Source organism: Canis lupus, chromosome 10, assembly GCF_011100685.1.
Source record: "Canis lupus familiaris isolate Mischka breed German Shepherd chromosome 10, alternate assembly UU_Cfam_GSD_1.0, whole genome shotgun sequence".
Classification (NCBI taxonomy): Eukaryota; Metazoa; Chordata; class Mammalia; order Carnivora; family Canidae; genus Canis; species Canis lupus.
Window position 1 is genome coordinate 45,955,881 of NC_049231.1, and position 20,434 is coordinate 45,976,314.

General features: G+C 51.0%; 2 protein-coding genes across 7 annotated transcripts in view; both read right to left on the reverse strand.

The window, feature by feature from the left end:
- ZAP70 (zeta chain of T cell receptor associated protein kinase 70) overlaps nt 1-20,085 on the reverse strand; it is a 31,138-nt gene extending 11,053 nt beyond the window's left edge. For 2 of the 6 annotated variants that reach the window (XR_005365793.1, XM_038551087.1), the window contains exons 1-5: nt 15,088-15,220; nt 14,703-14,904; nt 12,132-12,294; nt 11,838-11,911; nt 1,082-1,516 (exon numbers count right to left, since the gene is read on the reverse strand). Coding sequence is in view for 5 of the 6 variants with exons in the window: in XM_038551087.1 (XP_038407015.1) it covers nt 1,082-1,483 (402 nt within the window). In the remaining variant the exon portion in view is untranslated. Of the gene's footprint in view, nt 1-1,081; nt 1,517-11,837; nt 11,912-12,131; nt 12,295-12,465; nt 12,594-12,986; nt 13,131-14,702; nt 14,905-15,087; nt 15,221-19,946 lie in introns of those variants that run through there. The other 4 variants (XM_038551090.1, XM_038551089.1, XM_038551088.1 and 1 more) reach the window with 4 other exon arrangements.
- Nucleotides 19,967-20,434, reverse strand: part of C10H2orf92 (chromosome 10 C2orf92 homolog) — a 45,748-nt gene continuing 45,280 nt past the window's right edge. Inside the window, exon 12 of the mRNA XM_038551094.1 lies at nt 19,967-20,389. Coding sequence (XP_038407022.1) covers nt 20,254-20,389 — 136 coding nt within the window. The 3' untranslated portion in view covers nt 19,967-20,253. The remainder of the gene's footprint in view (nt 20,390-20,434) is intronic.

Genomic DNA, 20,434 nt, shown 5'->3' on the forward strand with positions numbered 1-20,434 from the left:
GGTAGATGACAAGACTTGTAACTGTCACCAAGAGTGCGACCACAGGAAGCCTCTTCCATCTCCTGGACTTTCTTTTTTTTTTTTTTTTTATGATAGTCAGAGAGAGAGAGAGAGAGAGAGGCAGAGACACAAGCAGGCTCCATGCACCGGGAGCCCGACGTGGGACTCGATCCCAGGTCTCCAGGATCACGCCCTGGGCCAAAGGCAGGCACCAAACCGCTGCGCCACCCAGGGATCCCTCTCCTGGACTTTCTTAATTGTCTCTGTCCCGAGAGACCCTAGGGTGAGTCCTTCAGCCTGTTGAGGAGAGCGCCCCGCCCCCATCTCCCACCCAACCAGGGCCATGACAGGCGACCCCAAACTCATCTCCAGCTTGACAATCTGGCACTGGTTGTTCCGCAGGCAGCGCCCCCAGCGTCCTCAGGCTCCGCCCCCAGTCCAGACCTCCAGGTCTAGCACAGTCTAGCACCAAGGCATCGCTCAGGCCCCGCCCTCGGAAGCCTCCTCCTAGGTCCCGCTCCCACCCACCCCTCCAGCTTCCAGCTTCCAACTTCCAACTCTGGCGCGGTACTGCAAAGCACAAGCTGGTTTTGTTTTTTTTTTTAATATTTATTTATTTATTTATTCATGATAGACAGAGAGAAAGAGGGAGCGAGAGAGAAAGAGAGGCACAGGGAGAAGCAGGCTCCATGCCGGGAGCCCTACGCGGGACTCGATCCCGGGACTCGATCCCGGGACTCCGGGATCGCGCCCTGGGCCAAAGGCAGGCGCCAAACCGCTGAGCTACCCAGGGATCCCCATCAAAGCACAAGCTGTTGAAGACAACGGCTCCCCCACCTCGCCCCCCACGGCTCCGAGGCTCTCTAGGCTCCGGGACGAGCTCACAACCAGGCCGACCTCCCGGCCCCGCCCCGGGGTCCGCCCCCTCCCCGCCCCCAGGGCCCGCCCACCTCCCGGCCCCGCCCCCAGGAGCCGCCCGCCCCCGCCCCCAGGGCCCGCCCACCTCCCGGCCCCGCCCCCCGCCCCGCCCCGCCCCCGGGACCCGCCCGCCTCCCCGAGGCCCCCCGCCCCGCGTTCTCACCTCCAGCTTCCACGTCTGGCGCACGTAGTCGCGCACCATGGCGTCGCGCAGGCAGTCGAAGACCCCGGGCTGCGGCTCGAGCCCGGACGGCCGGTTGCACGGCTTGCGCAGGTTGCAGGGCAGCCCGTCGGGGTCGCGCGAGTAGAACTCGCAGAGCTCGGCGGGGCCGCAGTGCGCCTTGCCGCCGGCGATGGCGTAGGTGCCGTTGAGCTGGCGCTCGATGGGGAAGTGGTGGAAGCGCACGTTGTGCACGAGGGAGAGCACGTAGCCGCCCAGCGAGCGCAGGCACTGGCGCAGCAGGAAGAGCCCGTCGGCCATGCCCGCCAGCTTCAGGTGCTCCTCGGCCTCGGCGCGCGAGATGCTGCCGTAGAAGAAGGGCAGGTGCGCCGCGGGGTCCGGCATCGCCGCCGCCGCCCCTGCGCCTCGGCCGGAACCCTGCGCGTTCAGAGCGAGATGGAGGAGGGCAGGTCAGGGCTTCGGCCTGCCTTCGCGAACACCCTCCGTTGGGCCCAGAGAAGTGGGAGAGAGGCTGCCCTGAGGGGCATCCATGCCAACCGCGCAGAGCCTGCTTTGTGCCAGAACCCGCTTTGGAGGGGAGCCCCCAGCTTGCTGGGCTCAGTCCCCAACCCTCTTCTGACTCTTCAGAGACTGTGCTGAGCGCCCAAACATCCCCACTGGCCCCCCCACACCAGCACCCGGAGCCATTCATTCATTTCCCAAACACCTGATGAATTATAGTGCTCCAGGCCAGGGCTGGAGATAACAGTGAATAAGACAGACTTGGTCCTGCCTTCCTGAAGACAGCAGTCTGGGATACATGAAACAACGAAAGAGGCAAAAATAATTACAAACTGAAGTGCGTCCTAAAGGACATAGAGTGATATTAAGAGAGAAAAGAAGGGGAGGCAAATTGAATTTAAATAAAATATTTTGGGGGGATCCCTGGGTGGCTCAGCACTTTAGTGCCTGCCTTCCTCCCAGGGCTCAGGATCGAGTCCCGCATCGGGCTCCCTGCACGGAACCTGCTTCTCCCTCTGCCTGTGTCTCTGTGTGTGTGTGTGTCTCTCATGAATAAATAAAATCTTTTAAAAATAAATAAAATATTTTTTTAAAAGAGAGAGAGAAAAGAGGCCACTGTAGCTGGGATGGTCACCTTCTCTGAGGAGGTAGCATTTGAACTGAGATCTGAAGGATGAGGAGGAGCCAGCTTTTCAAAAATCATAGAAAAGAGCACATTGGGCAGAGAAAACAGCAAGTATAAAAGCTCTAAAGCTGGAACCAACTTTGTTCTTCAAAAGAACAGTACTCTGTTAGCCTTCCCTTTTCCCTTTCCACTGAGTCCCCTCGGCCTTGGAAATTCCCCTTTGCCCTGCTGCATCTGCCTTCCTGGACAAATTTCTAGAAAGCATAAACTAATCTGAATATCCATCAAAAGAGAGCAGTTAACTACATAAGGATTTAATTCCAATGTGAACTTTTATACAGCCACTGGAAAGTATGCTCCTATGTGGGGAGAAGGGATTAAAAATGTTTAGATACATATCCAGTAAGGCAGATATTTAGATACATATCTAGTAAAATTATCTTTTTAACTTTCTGGGGTTAAAGTATTAATGACTGATATTTTGATAAGCACTGGGTTATACAGGTGTCAGAATTTCTCAAATAATGTGCTGAAATTTGTTCATTTCATTGTATTTGAACCCCTCAGTTTTGTTAAGATTTTATTTATTCATGAGAGATACAGAGAGAGACAGAGACATAGAGAGAAGCAGGCTATCTGTGGGGAGCCTGATGCGGGACTGGATCCCCAGACCCGGGATCATGCCCTGAGCCAAAGGCAAATGCTCAACTACTTGAGCCATCCTGGTGTCCCTGAACCCCTCACATTTATTTTTTTTAAGATTTTTATTTATTCATGAGAGACACACAAAGAGAGAGGCAGAGAGACACGGGCAGAGGGAGAAGCAGGCTCCATACAGGGAGCCCGACGTGGGACTCCATCCTGGATCTCCAGGATCACACCCTGGGCTGAAGGCAGCGCTAAACCACTGAGCCACCAGGGCTGCCCTGAACCCGTCACAATTAAAAAAAAAAAAAAAAAAGACCATAAAATATTGAGCACTAGTTAATGATATGTATGCAGAAATATTTAGGTCCAATGGCTACTGATGACTGATTTAATGTGAAAAGCATCCAAAAAAATAACATAAACTGATGGATGGGGCAGATAGGTACACAGACACAGTCAAGTGTTATTATTCAGAGAAGTTCTGTAGAGTTATTGCAAACACTGAATTAGCAAATATTAAATGCTTGCTCCTAGAAGAAATGCAGTGATAGGTTCCATCAAGTCTCTGATCACAACATTTTCATCAACCAATCAGTACATAACCCTGTTTCTGCTAACGACACTATTTGACATATATTGTTGATTCATTAACATTGAATGCTCACCCAACAGCACCACAACTTTAAGATTATCTAACATACTTTTCACATAAGGCACATCACAGCCCTCTTGCACTTAGGAATGCAAGACAGCACTTGATCAGTATGCTGCTGTTTAAACAATGTAATCACCAACAAAAAGCACAAAATCATGGCACCAAATAGAGGACACATGTTTACAATATGAAAATTAAAGCAAAAAAGGTAGAGGAGTGTCACCTGTCAGTTGACTCAAATTTCTTGCTTCTCTGCTTAATGTTTGTTTGTTTTTTTTTAAGATTTTATTTATTTGTTTATGAGAGATACAGAGAGAGAGAGAGAGAGAGGCAGAGACACAGGCAGAGGGAGAAGCAGGCTACATGCAGGGAGCCTGACATGGGACTCAATCCTGGGTCTCTAGGATGAGGCCCTGGGCTGAAGGCAGCACTAAACCACTGAGCCACCCAGGCCGCCCATCTCCTTAATGTTCTTGAATGACTATGAAAGGGCCTCAAGTATTAGTTTGGGAGTTACAAGTAAATTTTAGCAAGTAGGCTAAATACAGAATCTGCTAATAATAGGATCAACTCTATGTGATCCTAATATTCACCCAGTAAATATAACAATTGTAGAACATAGGAGTGTTAATGGGAAATCTTCCCATTTTGCTGTATTTTTGTGAGTTTTTATATAATATTGAAAAAAATGTATCTCCCCATAACAATTTCTAGGCATTTCTCTAAGATGGGCCCCACAAGACCACCCAGGCATAGGTTATGTTCAGGGGAGGATCCTTGGGTGCCTTCCTTACCTAAGCAAATGTAAGCAGGTGTGCCAAGGTTTTTGTGGATTGAGAAAGGCTGCCTTTCCCCCTGGGCATCCAGGAACAGACAAGGATGGGCTGAGAGGAAGATACTGGAGTGAAAATCAGGCGAGGTTTGGGTTGGGGTAACCAGAGGAGGAGCCAGGATCTGCATTCTAACCTGATAGCTCCTGACATTGGTGTTGGGAAGGCAGGCTTAAGGGGGTTCCTGGGTGTCCCAACAGTTACAGGCAGGTGAGTAATCACAGACTGCATTTGTGTCCCCACTTGGAGACATAGGTCACCATTCCATCAGAGTGTTTAAGAGTCAAAAAGAGTTCCTAGGTATTTACCCTAGAGAAATGGAAACTTGTATTCACACAAAAACCTACACAGGAAATGTTTATAGCAGTTCTATTCACAGCTGCCAAATTCTGGAAACAAATGTATCTCAACCAATGAACAAATAAACTGTAGTATATCCCTGCCATGGATACTACACAGCAATAAAATAAAAGGAAATGCTAATACCCACACCACATGGATGAATCTCAAAGGCATCATGCTGAGTGCAAGAAGCCAAATCCAAAAGACTACAAACTACAGAATTCCATTCAAAGCTTTATCAGTGGAGCACCAGTGGTTGCCAGAGGCTGGGGGTCAAGGGGAAAGACTGACTAGAAAGGACATGAGGGTATTTGGGAAAATAGTCAATATTTTGATTGAGATGGTAGTTTCTCAATCTATATGCATTTGTCAAATCTCACAGAAGTTTTCACTAAAATGGGTGAATTTTACTGTATGTAAATTATACCATAATTTTTTTTAACTAAAGGAACTGGAAAGTATAGACAAACCAGAGACTAAAAATAATAACTGACATAGGAAATGTGCTGTTTACACTCCTGCTCTACTTCTTGGTTCCCACCCCCTCACCCAGCCTCACAGTCTGCCCTCCACCCCCATCAGGATGCTCTCCAGGTTAGAGAGGAAGCACTGATATCACCGGCTAGTGGACACCAGGCACGCACTTAATGCCTCCTCAATGCTGGGTCCCCTGAGTGATGGACATCATGATCCCTCCTTCCTGCTTGAGCCTCTTGGCTCTCCCTGGTCCTTCACAGGCCCCCTGACGTGCCTCCTCACTCTCTGACAGTTCCTACTCTCTCTCCTTACCCAGCCCTGGTCCCCGTACTTAGGCCATTCTGTCTGGGGCTATAAACATACCACCATGCCCACCTATCTAGTCCACATCTCTCTCCTTTGAGATCACCTCCTTTGATCACCATCTGCTGTGTGTCTATTAATAAAACCTGAGATCCAGATCTAACTCATATGTGTGGTTTGACTAAACCCCACAGTTTGTTTCCCATAAGCTGAGCTCCAGGGTCTGCAACGGTTCTCGACAATTTTTCCCCATGGCTTCCCTTGCTCAAGAACTTACTGTGGCTCCCTCCTGCCCACTTTATTTAATCTAACTAAACTCTCCGATCCTCCCTCTGTTCCAGCTGTGCTGTGCTGTTAGCCTTCTTTCAAATTTACTTCCATACTTTTATCCACGCAGTGCCCTCTACTGAGTACACCCTCCCCACTTCTCTCCATCTTCCCAAATCCAGCCACCCCTGCCTCACAGATTCACATAGCTACTCCCTATACCCAGGGCCAGGCAGCAAGGTGGGGGCTTGCCCTGGGGCTGTGAGGAGGTGGGGGTAGTGAAGCTAGTCTCTGGGGCAGGAAGCTGTGGCAGGAAATTGTCAGCAACACAGTTTGAGAAGCTCCTCCCCGCAATGGCCACAGGTGCAACCTGGGTAGCCAGAGACAGGTTAGTGCAGCAGGGGGTGGGGAGAGACTGGCCCTTGGGGCCCAGTCCAGGGCCATAAGCCAAGATTGGCCACCTCAGACCAAAGGCCAAGGTAGCCCAGAGGCAGGAGCATTCCCTGTGCACCCTTAGCTTTATCACAACCTCCCTGTCTCACTGCCAATAACGACAACAGTAATAATAACATGACATTGCACGGATGATGGATCCAGGGGTTAGCCAGCCCTGTGTCTGCTTTTGCCTTCCTGTCTGTGCCTTTCTCGGCTGTCCTCACTAGTAAAACAGGGGGATGAGAGCCGGAGTGACCAACTTTCCCGTGCCCAGAGATACTAGGGAAGCCAGAGGAAGTAGACAGGAGGAAGCAGGAGATGTAAAGCCAGGGGGACAAGAGGCTGGAACATGTGTCTATGCAGCTCTGCTGCAGGCCTGGCCAGCATGCACCCTTTGCTTTCAGAGGAGCTGGCCTAGTCTGCAGGCTCTTGGTGGGACCCTTGACATGGATAGGTAGATCACATATTTCTTTTTTTTTTTTTAAAGATTTATTTATTTATGATAGACATAGAGAGAGAGACAGAGAGGCGCAGAGACACAGGAGGAAGGAGAAGCAGGCTCCACGCCGGGAGCCCGATGTGGGACTCGATCCCGGGTCTCCAGGATCACGCCCTGGGCCAAAGGCAGGCGCCAAACCGCTGAGCCACCCAGGGATCCCAGATCACATATTTCTGTCCCAGTTATGTTCCTACAGACTTCATGGCTTTCCCAGGAGGCAAGCTCACTATGAGCCTCCCCATCCCCTGCCTGGACTGACCCCATCCAGCCTCATCCAGCCACCTCATGAGCTGTGAGTTCAGAGAATTTGGCCATCTCAGAGTTTGCAGCCCCACTGAGAGATAAAGGAACATCAGCCTTGTTTTCACAGCTCAGACCCTGGGAGGAGAAGGAGGAAACCTGTGGTCCTTGCTCAGAAGGATCTACCTGGAATTCCATCATTAAAGCAGCCTCCTTGGGCAAAAGCAGAGTTCAGTCTATTCCAGAGAGACCTGATATGCGAAACATACTTCAAAGGAAACAAAGCTCAAGTGGTCAAACACATTTTCAAAAGCTGTGGAAAGCATTTTAGCATATTAAAGGCTCTGAGAGGCACTTGGGTGGCTCAGTTCCTTAAGCAATGACCCTTGATTTCAGCTCGGGTCCTGATCTCAGGGTTGTGAGATGGAGCCCTGCCTGGGGCTCTGTGCTCAGTGGGGAGTCTGCTTGAGATTCTTTCTCTCCCTTTCCTCTGCCCCTCACTCACCACCCCACCTTTCTAAAATAAATAAATAAACCAAATAAATAAAGGTAAATAAATAAATAAATAAATAAATAAATAAATAAATAAAGGCGTGGGGCACCTGGGTGGCTCAATCGGCTAAGCATCTGCCTTCAGCTCAGGTCGTGATCTCAGGGTCCTGAGATTGATGGTGTCAGGCTCCCTGCTCATCAGGGAGTCTGCTTCTCCCTCTCCCTCCCCCCTTTCCACTGACTCATGCTCTCTTTCTCTCACTCAAATAAAAATCTTTAAAAAAATAAAAAATAAAGGCTCTGAGAAGACCTGCATGGAAGGACTGTTTTAGCTTTGTTTTATCCCCACTCCCATGTGGCAGAGCCTTGAGGGTCTTCTATGCCACAGAACATACTCTGAACATCAAAAGCCCCAATTAGATATCCATTGTGAGAGCCCGGGAAGGGGGGGAGGAGACTGAGGCAGTAAGGCTGCAGAGGGAATGAGCCTATCCAACTGGACTTGGTGGGAGCTGGTGGGAGCTGCACTGAGCAGGCCTGGAGGCTCTATATGCTACCCTCAGCCAGATGCCAGAAGTGACCCCACCAAAGGCACTGCTGGAATGGGGGCCCAGTCCCTCTCTGCCCATCCCTTTTCTCACTGACTCCCAGTCTTCTGCCTGAGACCCTAAGTCCCCCCTAAAGCCACAATTCCTGCTCTTCAGTCCGCAATCATGGGGCCCCCTCTGCCCACCAGTAGGAGCAACACAGGTAATTTCAGCCAATAGAATGCCACCTTGGTTTTATTCTAAGTCACAAATGACAGAAGTTGGCATTGTGCCATGGGTGGCAATATGCTCCTTCATATCTTTTTCTTGACACCAGGGGATCAGATTTCAACCATGGAATCAGAGGTCTACTGTATAGTGGTGGCATGGTACTGAGCAGTGACTTAAGCTCACCAGACCCCACCTAGAAAATGATGCAAGCAAAGGTGCTTGACACCAGTAGATTGTAGGGATTCCATGGGATAAGGCTCACTGAGCACCAAGCACAGCACCTGGACCACCATTGTGTTGTCATGTCCTTCTCTTCTCTCAGCCATCCAGGACTCCTACCTCACTCAGGGGTAAAGCCCATGTCCTCACAGTGGCTCCCAAGCCCTTATGCAATCTGCCCAATCACCTCTTTATTCTCATTCATGCCCCACCAGCCACATGGGCCTCCTTATATCACTTGTTCAGTTCACCTGATGAAATCAGGCATGGTCCAACCTCAGGGCCTTTGCACTGCCTGTTCTCTCTGCCTGGACACTCTTCCCTCAAAATCCCTCACTTTATTCAAGCCTCTGCCTAAATATCACCACCTCGTCCAAGAGTTCTTCTCTGATCTCCCTCTCTAAAATCATCTCCCCTCTCTCTCTATCCCTGACCCAGCTTTATTACTCTTCACCACCAAAAATGGGATTTATCTACCAACTTGTTGACATAGGACCTGTGACCCCTGCTAGAATGTAAGCACTGTGAGAGGGAAATTCTGTTTTGTTCCCCTACCCCTACCAGCAAGGCACATAGTAGGTGCCCACCCCCTTCTCCTGCCAATATGCTTTAGGTCCCCTCTGTTGTCCCCTCCTCCTAGAAGCATTCCATGATTCCTACTCCACCTTCCCCAAGCTGAGTCAGGCACTTCCTCTCTTGTCCCAGGGCCCATCCTCCAATATCACAGCCCTGATAGCCGTTTATGACCACTGTGACCAGGCTGAGGTCCCTGAGGCAGAGCCTACAGCTGTCTTGTTTTCTTCTGGAGCCCCTGTTTCTTCCAAATACATGCACATAAGACAGACAACCACAACAGCCTCTGTGCCAGGGACTTTACTATGAGCATTATCCACTTAATCTAAACCTCACCTTGAGTCCCATTAAATGGGAACTGTTACCTCCATTCCTTAGCTAAAGCAACCGAAGCTCAAAGAGGTTAATGTCATGTTCAAAATCATGTGACCTGCAAGTGGTAGTCAGGATTTGAATGCAGGTATCTGACCCAGCAAGCCTGCACTCACCACTCTGGTAAATGTCCTTTAGGAGACAGAATCCCAGGACGCCCAGGTGGCTCAGTGGTTGACTGTCTGCCTTCGGCTCAGGTCATGATCCCAAGGTTCTGGGATCGAGTCCCGCATCAGGTTCTCCACAGGGAGCCTATATCTCCCTCTGCCTGTGTCTCTGCCTCTCTCTGTGTGTCTCTCATGAATGAATAAATAAAATATTTTTTAAAATTTTTTTCAAAAGAAGGAGGTGGAATCTCGCTCTAAGTTGGATCCCGAGGGGCTCTTATCCCAGGCTGGCCCAGGCGTCACTGCATTTTGAGGTTCCTTCAACAGTCAGGGCCCACAGCTGGGTGTTCTGGGGTTGGGAATAGGTCCTCGCATCCAGCAGACTTGCTAAGTGTCTGCTGATCGACAACAATACCATGAGAGCAGTCCCCGCAGACCCCAAGCTCTACTGCCTTGGTTTTAAGGCCATGTGACCTCAACAAGGAGTTTTCCCTCTCTGGGTGTCAGGCAGTCTCTGTGACTGTAAAAGGGAGAAGAGGAGAGGCTTAGGGGGTGGGAAAGGTGGGATGATGAGTTGGGAAGACAGGGCCTGATAGAAATGTGGGGATAGCCGGGTGCTGTCCTGTGCATTGTGGGGTGATTAGCATCATTCCTGGCCTTTATCTACTAGATGCCAACACCCCCTGAGTCATGACCAAAAATGTCTCCACACATTATCAAATGTTGCTAGGGAGTCAAGGGGTGTTAAAATTGGCTCCAGTTAAGAACGACAGCCTTGACCCTATGCTTTGGTTGGGGGCAGGGTATGGTCGGCATGGAGAAGTCTGGCTACTGCAGCCCCCAGGAGAATCTCCAGAAGCTACAAAGTCCAGAGCCTGACCTCCCAGAGCTAGTAGTGACCATTAGAATTACAGCAACATGCTCAGATAGCACCTACTATGTGCCAGGCACTCTAGATATACAGTTGATCCCAGAACAACACGGGTTTGAACTGCTCAGGTCCAGTGACACACAGATTTTTTACAGTACAGGAAATGTCTTTTCTCTTAGGATTTTCTTCATGATATTTTATTTTGTCTAGATTACTTTATTGTAAGAATATAGTACACAACACTGTAACATACAAAATATGTATTAGACCGTCCATATTATCAGAAGGCTTCAGGTCAACAGTAGCCATTCGCAGTTAAGTTTGCAGGGGGAGTCAAGTTACATGCAGGTGTTCAAATGCATGGGGTTTGGGCACCCCTAACCCCTATGTTGTTCAAGGGTCAACCATATTCGTTTACCTAATCCTCACAAGAGCCCTGTGCATGAGTGAAGGATTTATGGATCCAGGACTGGACATACACAGAAGTGCAGTGACTTGCCTAAGGTTGCATAGCACACACCAAAGGTGGCAGGGCCAGGACTCAAATCTAGGAATCTAGGCTGTCTGGCTCCGGAGTGTACACTTAACCACCGTCCAGGCTACCTGTGTGCCCTGTATCCGTGCCAGGGCTGCATGCAGGAGACAGGAGGACAGACGTAAAAAGGGGAAAAAAGCACAGCCCTGGAAGAGAAGAGGCTTCAGAGGTGGCACCCAAACATTTTTTATCCCAGGCGTCCCTGGCTCTGATCCCTCAGCAAAGCTTTAGTAAGCACCCACCGTGTGCTCACCACCCTGTTGAGAAGGAAGTAAGGAAGCCCATCTTGGGTCATTTCACCACAGGGGCCCTGTTTCTTCCTGCAGAGACTCTTTCCTGCTTGGGACATTTTTTGCAACCTCTCATCCAAGAGTCAAGAACCAGGCATCTGCAAGGTGCCAGTATTTGCATCTGCATTTAACAGATGCAGAAACTGAGGCTCAGAGAATCTAAGCAACTTGCCAAGGACACACAGCGGTTGAGCAGGATTCAAACTGTTTTCTCCTTCCCCTCTCTGGGTCCCCCTTTAACCGGAGCTCCCTTACAAGTGGCTCAAGCCTGTCCTGGGGCCCCTGCTAGGACTCATCTGCATTTTGTTGTTCAAGTTCAAGCCCTGACAAGCCACCTTCATGCTCACGGGGCTGGTGGGGGCAGGGGACAGAACACATATTTGCTTTCTCTGGAAGATTCTCTGCTTCCTGGACCCAAGGGTGTCACCCTGATGGGGCCCAGCAGGAGCGAGAACTGAGCAGGCATCTCTGCATCCCCTGGAAACTACCACTCAGCTGACACTCTGGCAGGGAATTTGCTTCCCTTAGGGTGGCTGCAAGCAGTGTCTGCTTCCTTTTCCAGCTGGACACCACCCATTCCCGATCCACAGCCCCTCCTGGCCCTTTTCAGGAGCCTCCTAACTCTGTCCTCCTCCACCAGACCCAGGCTAGCCATGGAAATGGCGGCGGCCAGGGGCCGTTCCACCTAGGATGACGTACCTGAGGATGTGCAGTTGATATCGAGGCAAATGGGCCACAGGTCTCTGGTCCCCAACGCCAACAAAAAGCTGGTTCTAGATGAAGAATTGGGACCCAAGAAATGAACTTGGGTGTCCGTGCAGCCCAAGCCCCCAGACTGAGGCCCTGCGGCTAACCACCTGCACACATGCCCAGGCAATGTGTAAGTAGGCCAGGCCCCATGGAGTCTTCACCCTCCACCCACTGCCCCAAGTTCCCCCAGGGTGTGGCTGTGGTGGCAGGACAGGGGCAGTGAGCCAGAGGGTGGCAACTTACCTGGGTACGCCAGCAGCCGTACCGAGGCCCAAGCCAGCAGGGACCCACGCCGGAAGGCCTGGTGTGCTCTTAGCAGCTGGTTTCTCTGAAACTCAACTGATTTCCTTGTTGTGAAGACAGGAAAGGGGGCTGCATCTGAAGTTTACGGCAAAGTCATGAAGTGCTGCGTTCAAGGAAAATGGAAAGTCACACGCTCCGGGGAGGGCAGAGGGCATTTCCGGGACCAAGCAGTGCCTGCCCCACACTCAGGAGTGGAGGCCAGCTACAGGCAGGGGTTATGCAAAGGGACCATTCAGACAACATCCCCAAACCCAAGGAGGAAGAGAGGGGCTACCTGTGCCAGAATGGGGGCAGGGAGCAGTGGCAGTGGGAGGCTGATCCCCAGGACTCAACGGAAAGAGGACTGCCCTCTCTTCCCCCTCCCAGGGGGACATGGACCCAAGGCCTGCCAGGTTGAGAGAGCTAGAGAGAGGAGAAATTTGCTCAGTGCAGCCATAACTCTAAGGTTCAGAGCACCTCCTGTGTGCCAGGCACTGGGACAGCAATGACGACCTGTCCCAGCCCTGAAATGCATCACAGGGCTGAGTCAACAGGGAGATCAGGGCTGGGATGGTGGAAGCCTGAGCAGGATGTGTGTTCAGAGGAGCCTCAACGCACATGGGAGATGCCAGAGGAGGACTCTGAGAGGCATCAGTCATTTCTTTAAGACACGAGACAGTGTGTCCCCCAGTGCCCACCCACTCCCTGCCACCCCGCTTTACACCTTCGCTGCATGTTACACCTGACTGATCACCACCTCCTGCTCTGGCCACAGCCCCCTCCTCATCCTCGTTTCCGCCCTTCCCTCACACTCACCCACACCACGGTGACCACGTGACCTCACATCATATCCACACCCTGCTATGTGGCCACTGCACCGGCATGGTGTCCATATCTCCTCTTCTCTCCCTCCAGCACCCCAAGGCCTCAGGGGGCTCTCACCCACCACTTCCTTGTCTTCTGGAACACATGGGGACGTCTTCGGTGGCTTACCCACACGTGCAGCCTCGAGGGTGGTGTGGGGATATCCTACACCACTGTTGAGACCCCAAGGACCTTTGTTCTCTGGGTCCTGCCACTTTGGGGGAAGTGGGCTCAGCTCCACAGCCTGCCGGATGTTTCCTCCATGCTCCACCTCAGGCCTTTCTTGGGGACCTCTCTGCAGGCTCTACTGTCCCCCAGTTACCTAAATCCACCCACCAAGAAATCTTTTTTTTTTTTTTTAAATCTGAGTTCCAGGCTGGAATACTTTTCTCCTACATAGATTTCCCCCAAACCATTTTTGTTAGAAACTTTCCTTTTCCCTGCAGGCATCACGAAACTCAGAGTATAGAAACAAATCTGTTTCCACACTGGACAGTCCTTTCTGTAGGAGAGAAGAATGCCCCAGCAGAGCGAAGAGAGCAGAAATCAGAGCACCAGAATCACATCATCTACAGTAAAAGTCCTAGTAGCACCTACTGAGCACTTCACTATGTGCCACCATCATAAGCAGTTTACAATTTAATCCATATAACCCATTTAATCCATTCTCCAAGTGAAGATAGAGAAGCCCAGAGAGGTTGAAGAACAGATACCCAATGGCCAGGTGGGACTGAAGCCTGGGCCTTGTGGTCCCACAGCTCACGTGTGGGGGAAGGACCAGAAAGGTGAGTGCAGGCTGCGATGGGGAGTGCCTGAGGGTGGCAGCGTTTGGGGCCTCCAATCTCCAAGATATCAGGCCTAAGAAGGGTACTCCTGGCCCCTATGAGGCACTGGCTCAGCCAACCTCCAACCCTCTGCGGTCCTAGAGGTTGCTTTCTGAAACTACAAAGGTCGGCCCAGCCGGTGCTCAGGCTCAGACAGTTTGAGATTGGCTTGCAGATAAGGCCCTGTGTTTTGCGAAAGTGGAGAAAGGTAGATGAGTCTGAACGTTCAGAGGAAAGAGCAAACAGATGACGGATGGAAATGTGGGCTGGGAAAAATTGCAGTGCATTGGTCCTGCTGTCCACACATGCATAGAGACTCTGAAGAAATTAGTGGCTTGCCATCAGGCCTCCACACCTTTGCCCATGCAGCACTCCAGCCTGAACTCACTTCCCCCACCCACCTCCTCAACTGCCTGACTCCTACTCCTCCAGGTCAATGATTAAATGTGGCTTCCTCCAGGAAGCCTCCCAGTCCTCAAATTGAGCAGCGCGGGGGTGGGGGACTTTGTCAGTTTCACCTGACTTTCAAGCAGGCCAGACTGGTCACCAGATCACTGCTAGGGAAACCTCTGGCGTTTGGATGGGACTTGGGGGGGGAGGTGACTCAGCCTGCCACAGAAGAATATCACACCTCAGCACAATGATCCCAAAACAGAGGACACCCCTCCCCGTAGGACCCCTCCTGAATCTCCTCCCACCCAGGGAATCACCTGGGTGACCAAGCCACGGTGACTTTTATCTCCTTGTTCTTTCTGGTTCTGCTGCTTATACCTCAGGGGCCTCGAGCAAGCTACCTGAGCCTCCATTTTGTCATGTAGGAAATGGGGATAAAAATGGTACCTACCTCGTAGGGCTATTGTGAAAATTAAAACAGGCCTCAAAGCGAACACTCCATTATTGCCACCATCATCACCATCTACCGAGTTTCCCGATTTTCTAGAGCGTGCTAGTGAGTGCATGCAAGTCCAAGCGCAGCAACGGGATTCCCTTGCGCCCTCCAGAGGCAGCTCTTGAGTACTATATCCTACTAAGCACATCTTGGGATCCTAAAGGTTGAAAGTGATACCCTCCCTTAAAAATAATCCAGCATGGGAAAAAAAAAAAAAATCCAGCATGGTTTGAGTAAAAAGAGAATTGATTTGCCACCCCAGCCATACACTATGCCCTTCCCTGGGGATCATGAAGTGGCTGGCTCCTTCTTAAGCATTCAAACAGAATGACAGCATTACCTCTTCAAATAATCCTTTCGGGTGTCCTATTTATTCAACACTGAGCACCCACGCTATGCCACTCTGTTCTGGGTACTCTAGATCTGCCGTGAACAACACAGATGAAAATCCCTTCCCTCGTCGAGGTGACATTCTATGGGGGGAGACAGAAAAACAATTAGGTATTCTACTGAGTATAGCAGATGGTTTCAAGTGCTAAGGAGTAAAATAAATCAGGAGAGGGTAGAAGAGGTCAGGACAGGCCTCACTGAGGGGCTAACCTGTGCATTAAGACTTGAAGGAGGTAAAGGAGGGAGCCATGGAGATATCAGGGGTAAAGCATTCTGGGGAGAGGGAACAGCAAGTGAAAAGGTCCTGGGGCAGGACTGTGACCTCTCTGAGGTGGGGATTGTCTTGTTCCTGGCTGTGTCCCCAGCAACTGGAGTGGCACTTAGCACATAATTGTGGTGTAAGTATGGCATGGATGGATGAATCACAGGGATAGCCTTTAGGAAAAGCTTGCTCAGTGCTCAAATGATGGTGCAAGGGTTGTTACCTCCTCCACCTGATGACTTCATTTTCAGACAACTTTTCTTTCTGTGGTCAAGATAGTGACTCAGCTTCAAATATTGCTCAAGGAACAAGAATATTGAATAAAATCTATGAGATCTTTAAAACTTTAAGAATGGGATATGATTCACTGAAATATTTTATATTTGGAAAATGTTGAAATATATATATCTGGCTACCAATTATTGAAAAAAAAAAAAAGGAAGGGGAGGAGAAAAAGAATCTATGTCTCAATTTTCCCAGCAAAAACTCTAACACAGCTCATCGGCTGAATAGATCACACATCCATCCCCCAGCTAGTCCCTGAAGCCCCTGGATGCCATGTGAGAGTGGCTTAGGACTAGGTCACATGCCTCATGCACACCACATTAAAATGGAGGAGGAGAACCCAAGGGAAGTCAGAAGCTACCGTTGGAAGGAGGGAGAAAGGATGCTGGCAGGCAAACTGCCAAAGTTTTGCAGAATAATCATAATAACTAAGATTTATTTATTCCTTTATATTGAGCACTACTATGTGTTGGCCCCAGCGAAAGTGCAATGCTCACAGCAACCCCACAAAGTAGGTTAGCCCCATTTTACAGGTAGCGAAATTGAGGCCAAGAGGAAGCTGAGGCTTGAGATTCCACAGCAAGTAAGTAGCAGAGGCTGGGAGCCCAGAGCCTCCACAGGCCTTGACCCCAAAGTCCTCTGTGCTGTCTGGCACCCTCCCCTCACTCAGCCATGGCCAGGTTGGCTAGACAAACCATGGAGCTGAAGGTGAAAGGCCCCAGCAGGACAGCTGACTAAGAACACAGGAAGACAACTCTAGAGGAAGAGGGAAATGAAAGGGGAGGCTCTCAGTGAGCCCATCCATAGGCAATGGATCCACTAATCCAGAGGTTACAGGTGTCTAACTGTTCTGTATAGATCAATGTTTTTGTGATTTGTCCCACATAACCCACCACCTAGGCCCACATATACACAGGCAGTCCAAAGAATGTTGTTTGTGAGACTCGTGCTTTGTGAATAATCTTGGGAGCATGTTTAAAATATATCATCTGGCCTCCAGGTCAGAACTGGCTCTTCTGTTCTGGATGCCAAGAGCTACAAATCTTGTGTCACATCTCCTCCTGCTCCAGGATGGGCTGAGGCAGACACACATAGCCTCGGCTCCTTGAAAATATAAAAACATGATACCATGGAAATGCAGCTCGCTCCAAACTGCACGGAGGTGAACAAATGTTTAATTTCAAATTCTGTTATCTGCCCTATAAGTACAGCCCTTATGGGGATGGTCAGCTGGAAGTCTCACCTGAGAGAGGACACTCTGTCCAGGCCTCTCAATCGGGGCTCAGCCTGGCTGTTTCCATGGGGCTTCCCCAGCTATGAGTCTGGATATTGTAAGGACCTGATCTGGTGTACCTTTGCCTTATTCTTTTTTTTTTTTTTAAAGAGATTTTCTTTATTTATTCATGAGACACACACAGAGAGAGAGAGAGAGAGAAAGAGAGACATAGGCAGAGGGAGAAGCAGGCTCCCCACAAGAGGCCTGATGTAGAACTCAATCCTGGGAACCCAGGATCATGCCCTGAGCCGAAGGCAGGTGCTCAACCACTGAGCGACCCAGGCATCCCTGCCTTATTTTCATTTCTTGCCTACTGTTACCTTCATCTGTGTATAGATTCCTTTCCTCTTCTGTTTCTATTAGGTTTCTATAATAACAATAAACTTTTTATTTATTTTTTTTTTTTGCCTTTTCGAAACTAAAACACAATTGCTGTGAATCTTTTGTACAGAACACGGACCTGAACTTGTTCCTTAAATGGGAGCCTGGTAGGGGTGGGGTGGGAGGCCAACAGGAGGGTGGGCTGCCTCTTGGTTCTAGGGTCCCAAGAGGTAGGGATGAGGATGGGATGAGGATGGGATGAGGATGGGATGAGGGTGGGAGTGCAACCTATCAGCTGCTCAAGGAAGAGTCTGGTATTTACGGTGTGCCTGCTGTATACCTAAGCCCTGACAGCCTTACCTCCTTCCAAGTTGAAGGGACACCAGCTATCCACTGCCAGGAAGGCTTTTCTAATTCCTTTTCTACTTCCTCGATGCCCCCAGCCCAGCACAGTGCCTGGCATACAGCAGGTGCTCAATAAATAGTTCTTGCCGAATGAACCACCTACAGCCCTATGAAAGAGGTAAATTCCTACCCCCATGGCAAAAATGAGGACATTGAGGCTCAGAGAAGGTCAAGGCGGGACCGATACTGGAGTCCACTGGGCCCAGCCTCCCAGGAGGCCAAGCATGGGACATACCTGGAGTTGAGAAGTCCCTCTGTCCCTCCTCCCTGCTCAGTGGTGACACTGTTGGGGGCTTAGAAGGATGGTTCAGACCAGCACAAGACAGGCCCAGGGCTTCCAGAGCTCTAGGACTCTTTCCTTATGTAGGACCACCAGACACCTTTAGGCATCTGAGCTACCTCTGCCCTCAGACTGCCCCATCAGCTGCCCCCAGGAAAGCCCAGTAAACCTGCCATGAGCAGGTATCTCTCACTGCCTGTCTTTCTCTACAGCCATTGATTCAACATCAAATTCTCAAACTTGAAAGGATTTGGTTCAAAGAGAGAGGAACATGTTGTCTGGCGGCGGCGGGGGTGGGGGTGGCTTAAAAAGAGGACAGAGGATCCCACTTCTCAAAGGGAAGTCCCTTAGAACTGGAGTCAGCTGTATACTTAGGGGGTCTACAGAGTTTGCCAAGAGCTGAAGCCAGCAGGGCTTGTCAGGGGCATTAACCTGGACCCAAAGAGTCACAGTGACTCCCTGGTGCTGGTCCATCACCCAGATCACCCAGGCCAAGGCCTGAGCCAGCCACAGTTGGATTCAAACAAGAAAGTGGGCTGATTTTTCACCGAGGAGAGAGGGATACAGAGGAATGCCCCACTCAGATCCAGCCTGGCCTTGACTTGTCCTCCAATTCCCCATGGCTTAAAGCTTTGAGGGCTTCCCCACTTTGGGAGAGCAGACAAAAAAAAACATATGACTGGGAAAACCCGAAGGGAGTCCTTGATGTAAGCCACCCACCAGGCCTGCTTTTCCAGAACTCCTCTATCCCTGGGGACAGCTTCACTCACTCCACCTCCCAAAAAAAGGAGACTAGAAATCCTCCCTACTAATTCCTCCTCAGCAGGTCTGAAGGGTGACGAGCTGGGCTACTCCAGCGGATCCCCGGGGCTGGATTAGAATCCAGGCTGCCCTCTTAGCTATGTGACCTCTAACGGGTGACCTTACGTCTCTGAGCCTTCCTTCTCTTGAGATAAGATGACAATCATCCCTCAAGGAATTTACATTCGCAATAGGTTCTCAGCAAGTGCAGCTTATTAACGTGCAGGATGGGTCCCAGACTGCAGGTGCCCCAGGAGACTTACTGCAGCGGCGCACCAGCCAGGAAGGGAGCGCCGAGGCCGCAGCAAAGATTTAAAGAAGCTTCTGTAAAGAACCTTCTCCAGTGGAGGGAAGGGCAGGCTCAGCCTGCATCCGGGGAAACTCTAAGTGTCTGAACAAGAGCCACCGGTGCCTGGCCAGCAGCACCCGGGAGCCCGGCCTCCTGCGTGCGCAGGGGTGAGCGCCCGCCGTGCCTCCCGCCTCTAATGCTCCCCAACGCACCCAGGTCCTCCCCCAGTTCTGCATCTGCTCCGGCTGGCCCCGCGGGTCCCTCCGATGTGCCCCCCCACCCCGCCCCGCCTCCTGAGGCACCTGCCTCCCTAGAGCCCGGTTCACATCCAGGCGAACCCCCCACCCCGATGCCTTCCAGCCGGGCAAGGCCCGAGCCCTTGCCCGCCTGGACCCGGACCCTCTGCGGAGGCCACGGCCCTCCTGCTCCCCGACTGCCACCGGGGTCCTCTCCCTGCGGCCTCCCCCCATCTCAGTCCCCCCGGGGGGCCGCAGAGGGTGTGCAGCCCCTTCGGGTGGCGGCTGGGGCGCAGACCAAGGGGAGGCTGCAGGATCCAGGCGCCCCTGCCCAGCCCTGGGGCAGGCCCCTGCGTCCCCGGCCCTGCAGAGAGGGCGTCCCGCTCTGCTGACGCCGCCTTCCAGCGCAGGGCCTCGGGCTGCTGAGCTACCCTGGCAGCCTCTCCCGGCTCCTGCAACACCAGGCGTCCCCCACCCCTTCTCCCCTCCCGACCCTTCCTGCCATTGAGCTTAGAGGCCTCAGTCCACCACCACAGAGTTTCAGCCAGCTGTCTGCCCTCTCCTGGAAACCTGCGAGGGCCAGGCCTGCTTCCAGCATCTTTGGTCACCTCATGTATTTTGAGATTGTCTACATATCAGGTGCTCAATTAATACCTGCTCTCTGAATGGCTGAATCAGAGAATTGATGCTTTAATAAATCAGTCAACCCAGAGTTGGTCAGGTTTGTCCTCTGGCAAATGTGCTGAGTCTCCTGCACTAGCCATGAGTGCCGCACCACACTACAAGCATCCTGTGGTAAAACATTTGTTCCTTGGTCCATTCAAGATCGCACTGAGAAGGTAAACATTTTGTAGAGCACACCTCACAGCCAGAAATCCAAATGCCTCTCCACAGTGTCTGGATGGAGAATTGCTTGGCACCACAGCTTCCAGTCCTGCGTTGGCTGGCCACACCACCTGGCTTAGATATGGGACTTGCTCTTCAACAACTGTTTCTGTTTATCGCTGTGTTTTCTGAGGTTCTTTTCTTGATACTTTTGCCACCAAGACTTCCCACTCATAATAAAAACATTATACGTCGTGTTTGCCGGAGGATGTCTAAAATAAAAAGACACAAAACCATATTTTTTTGGTTTTCTGTCC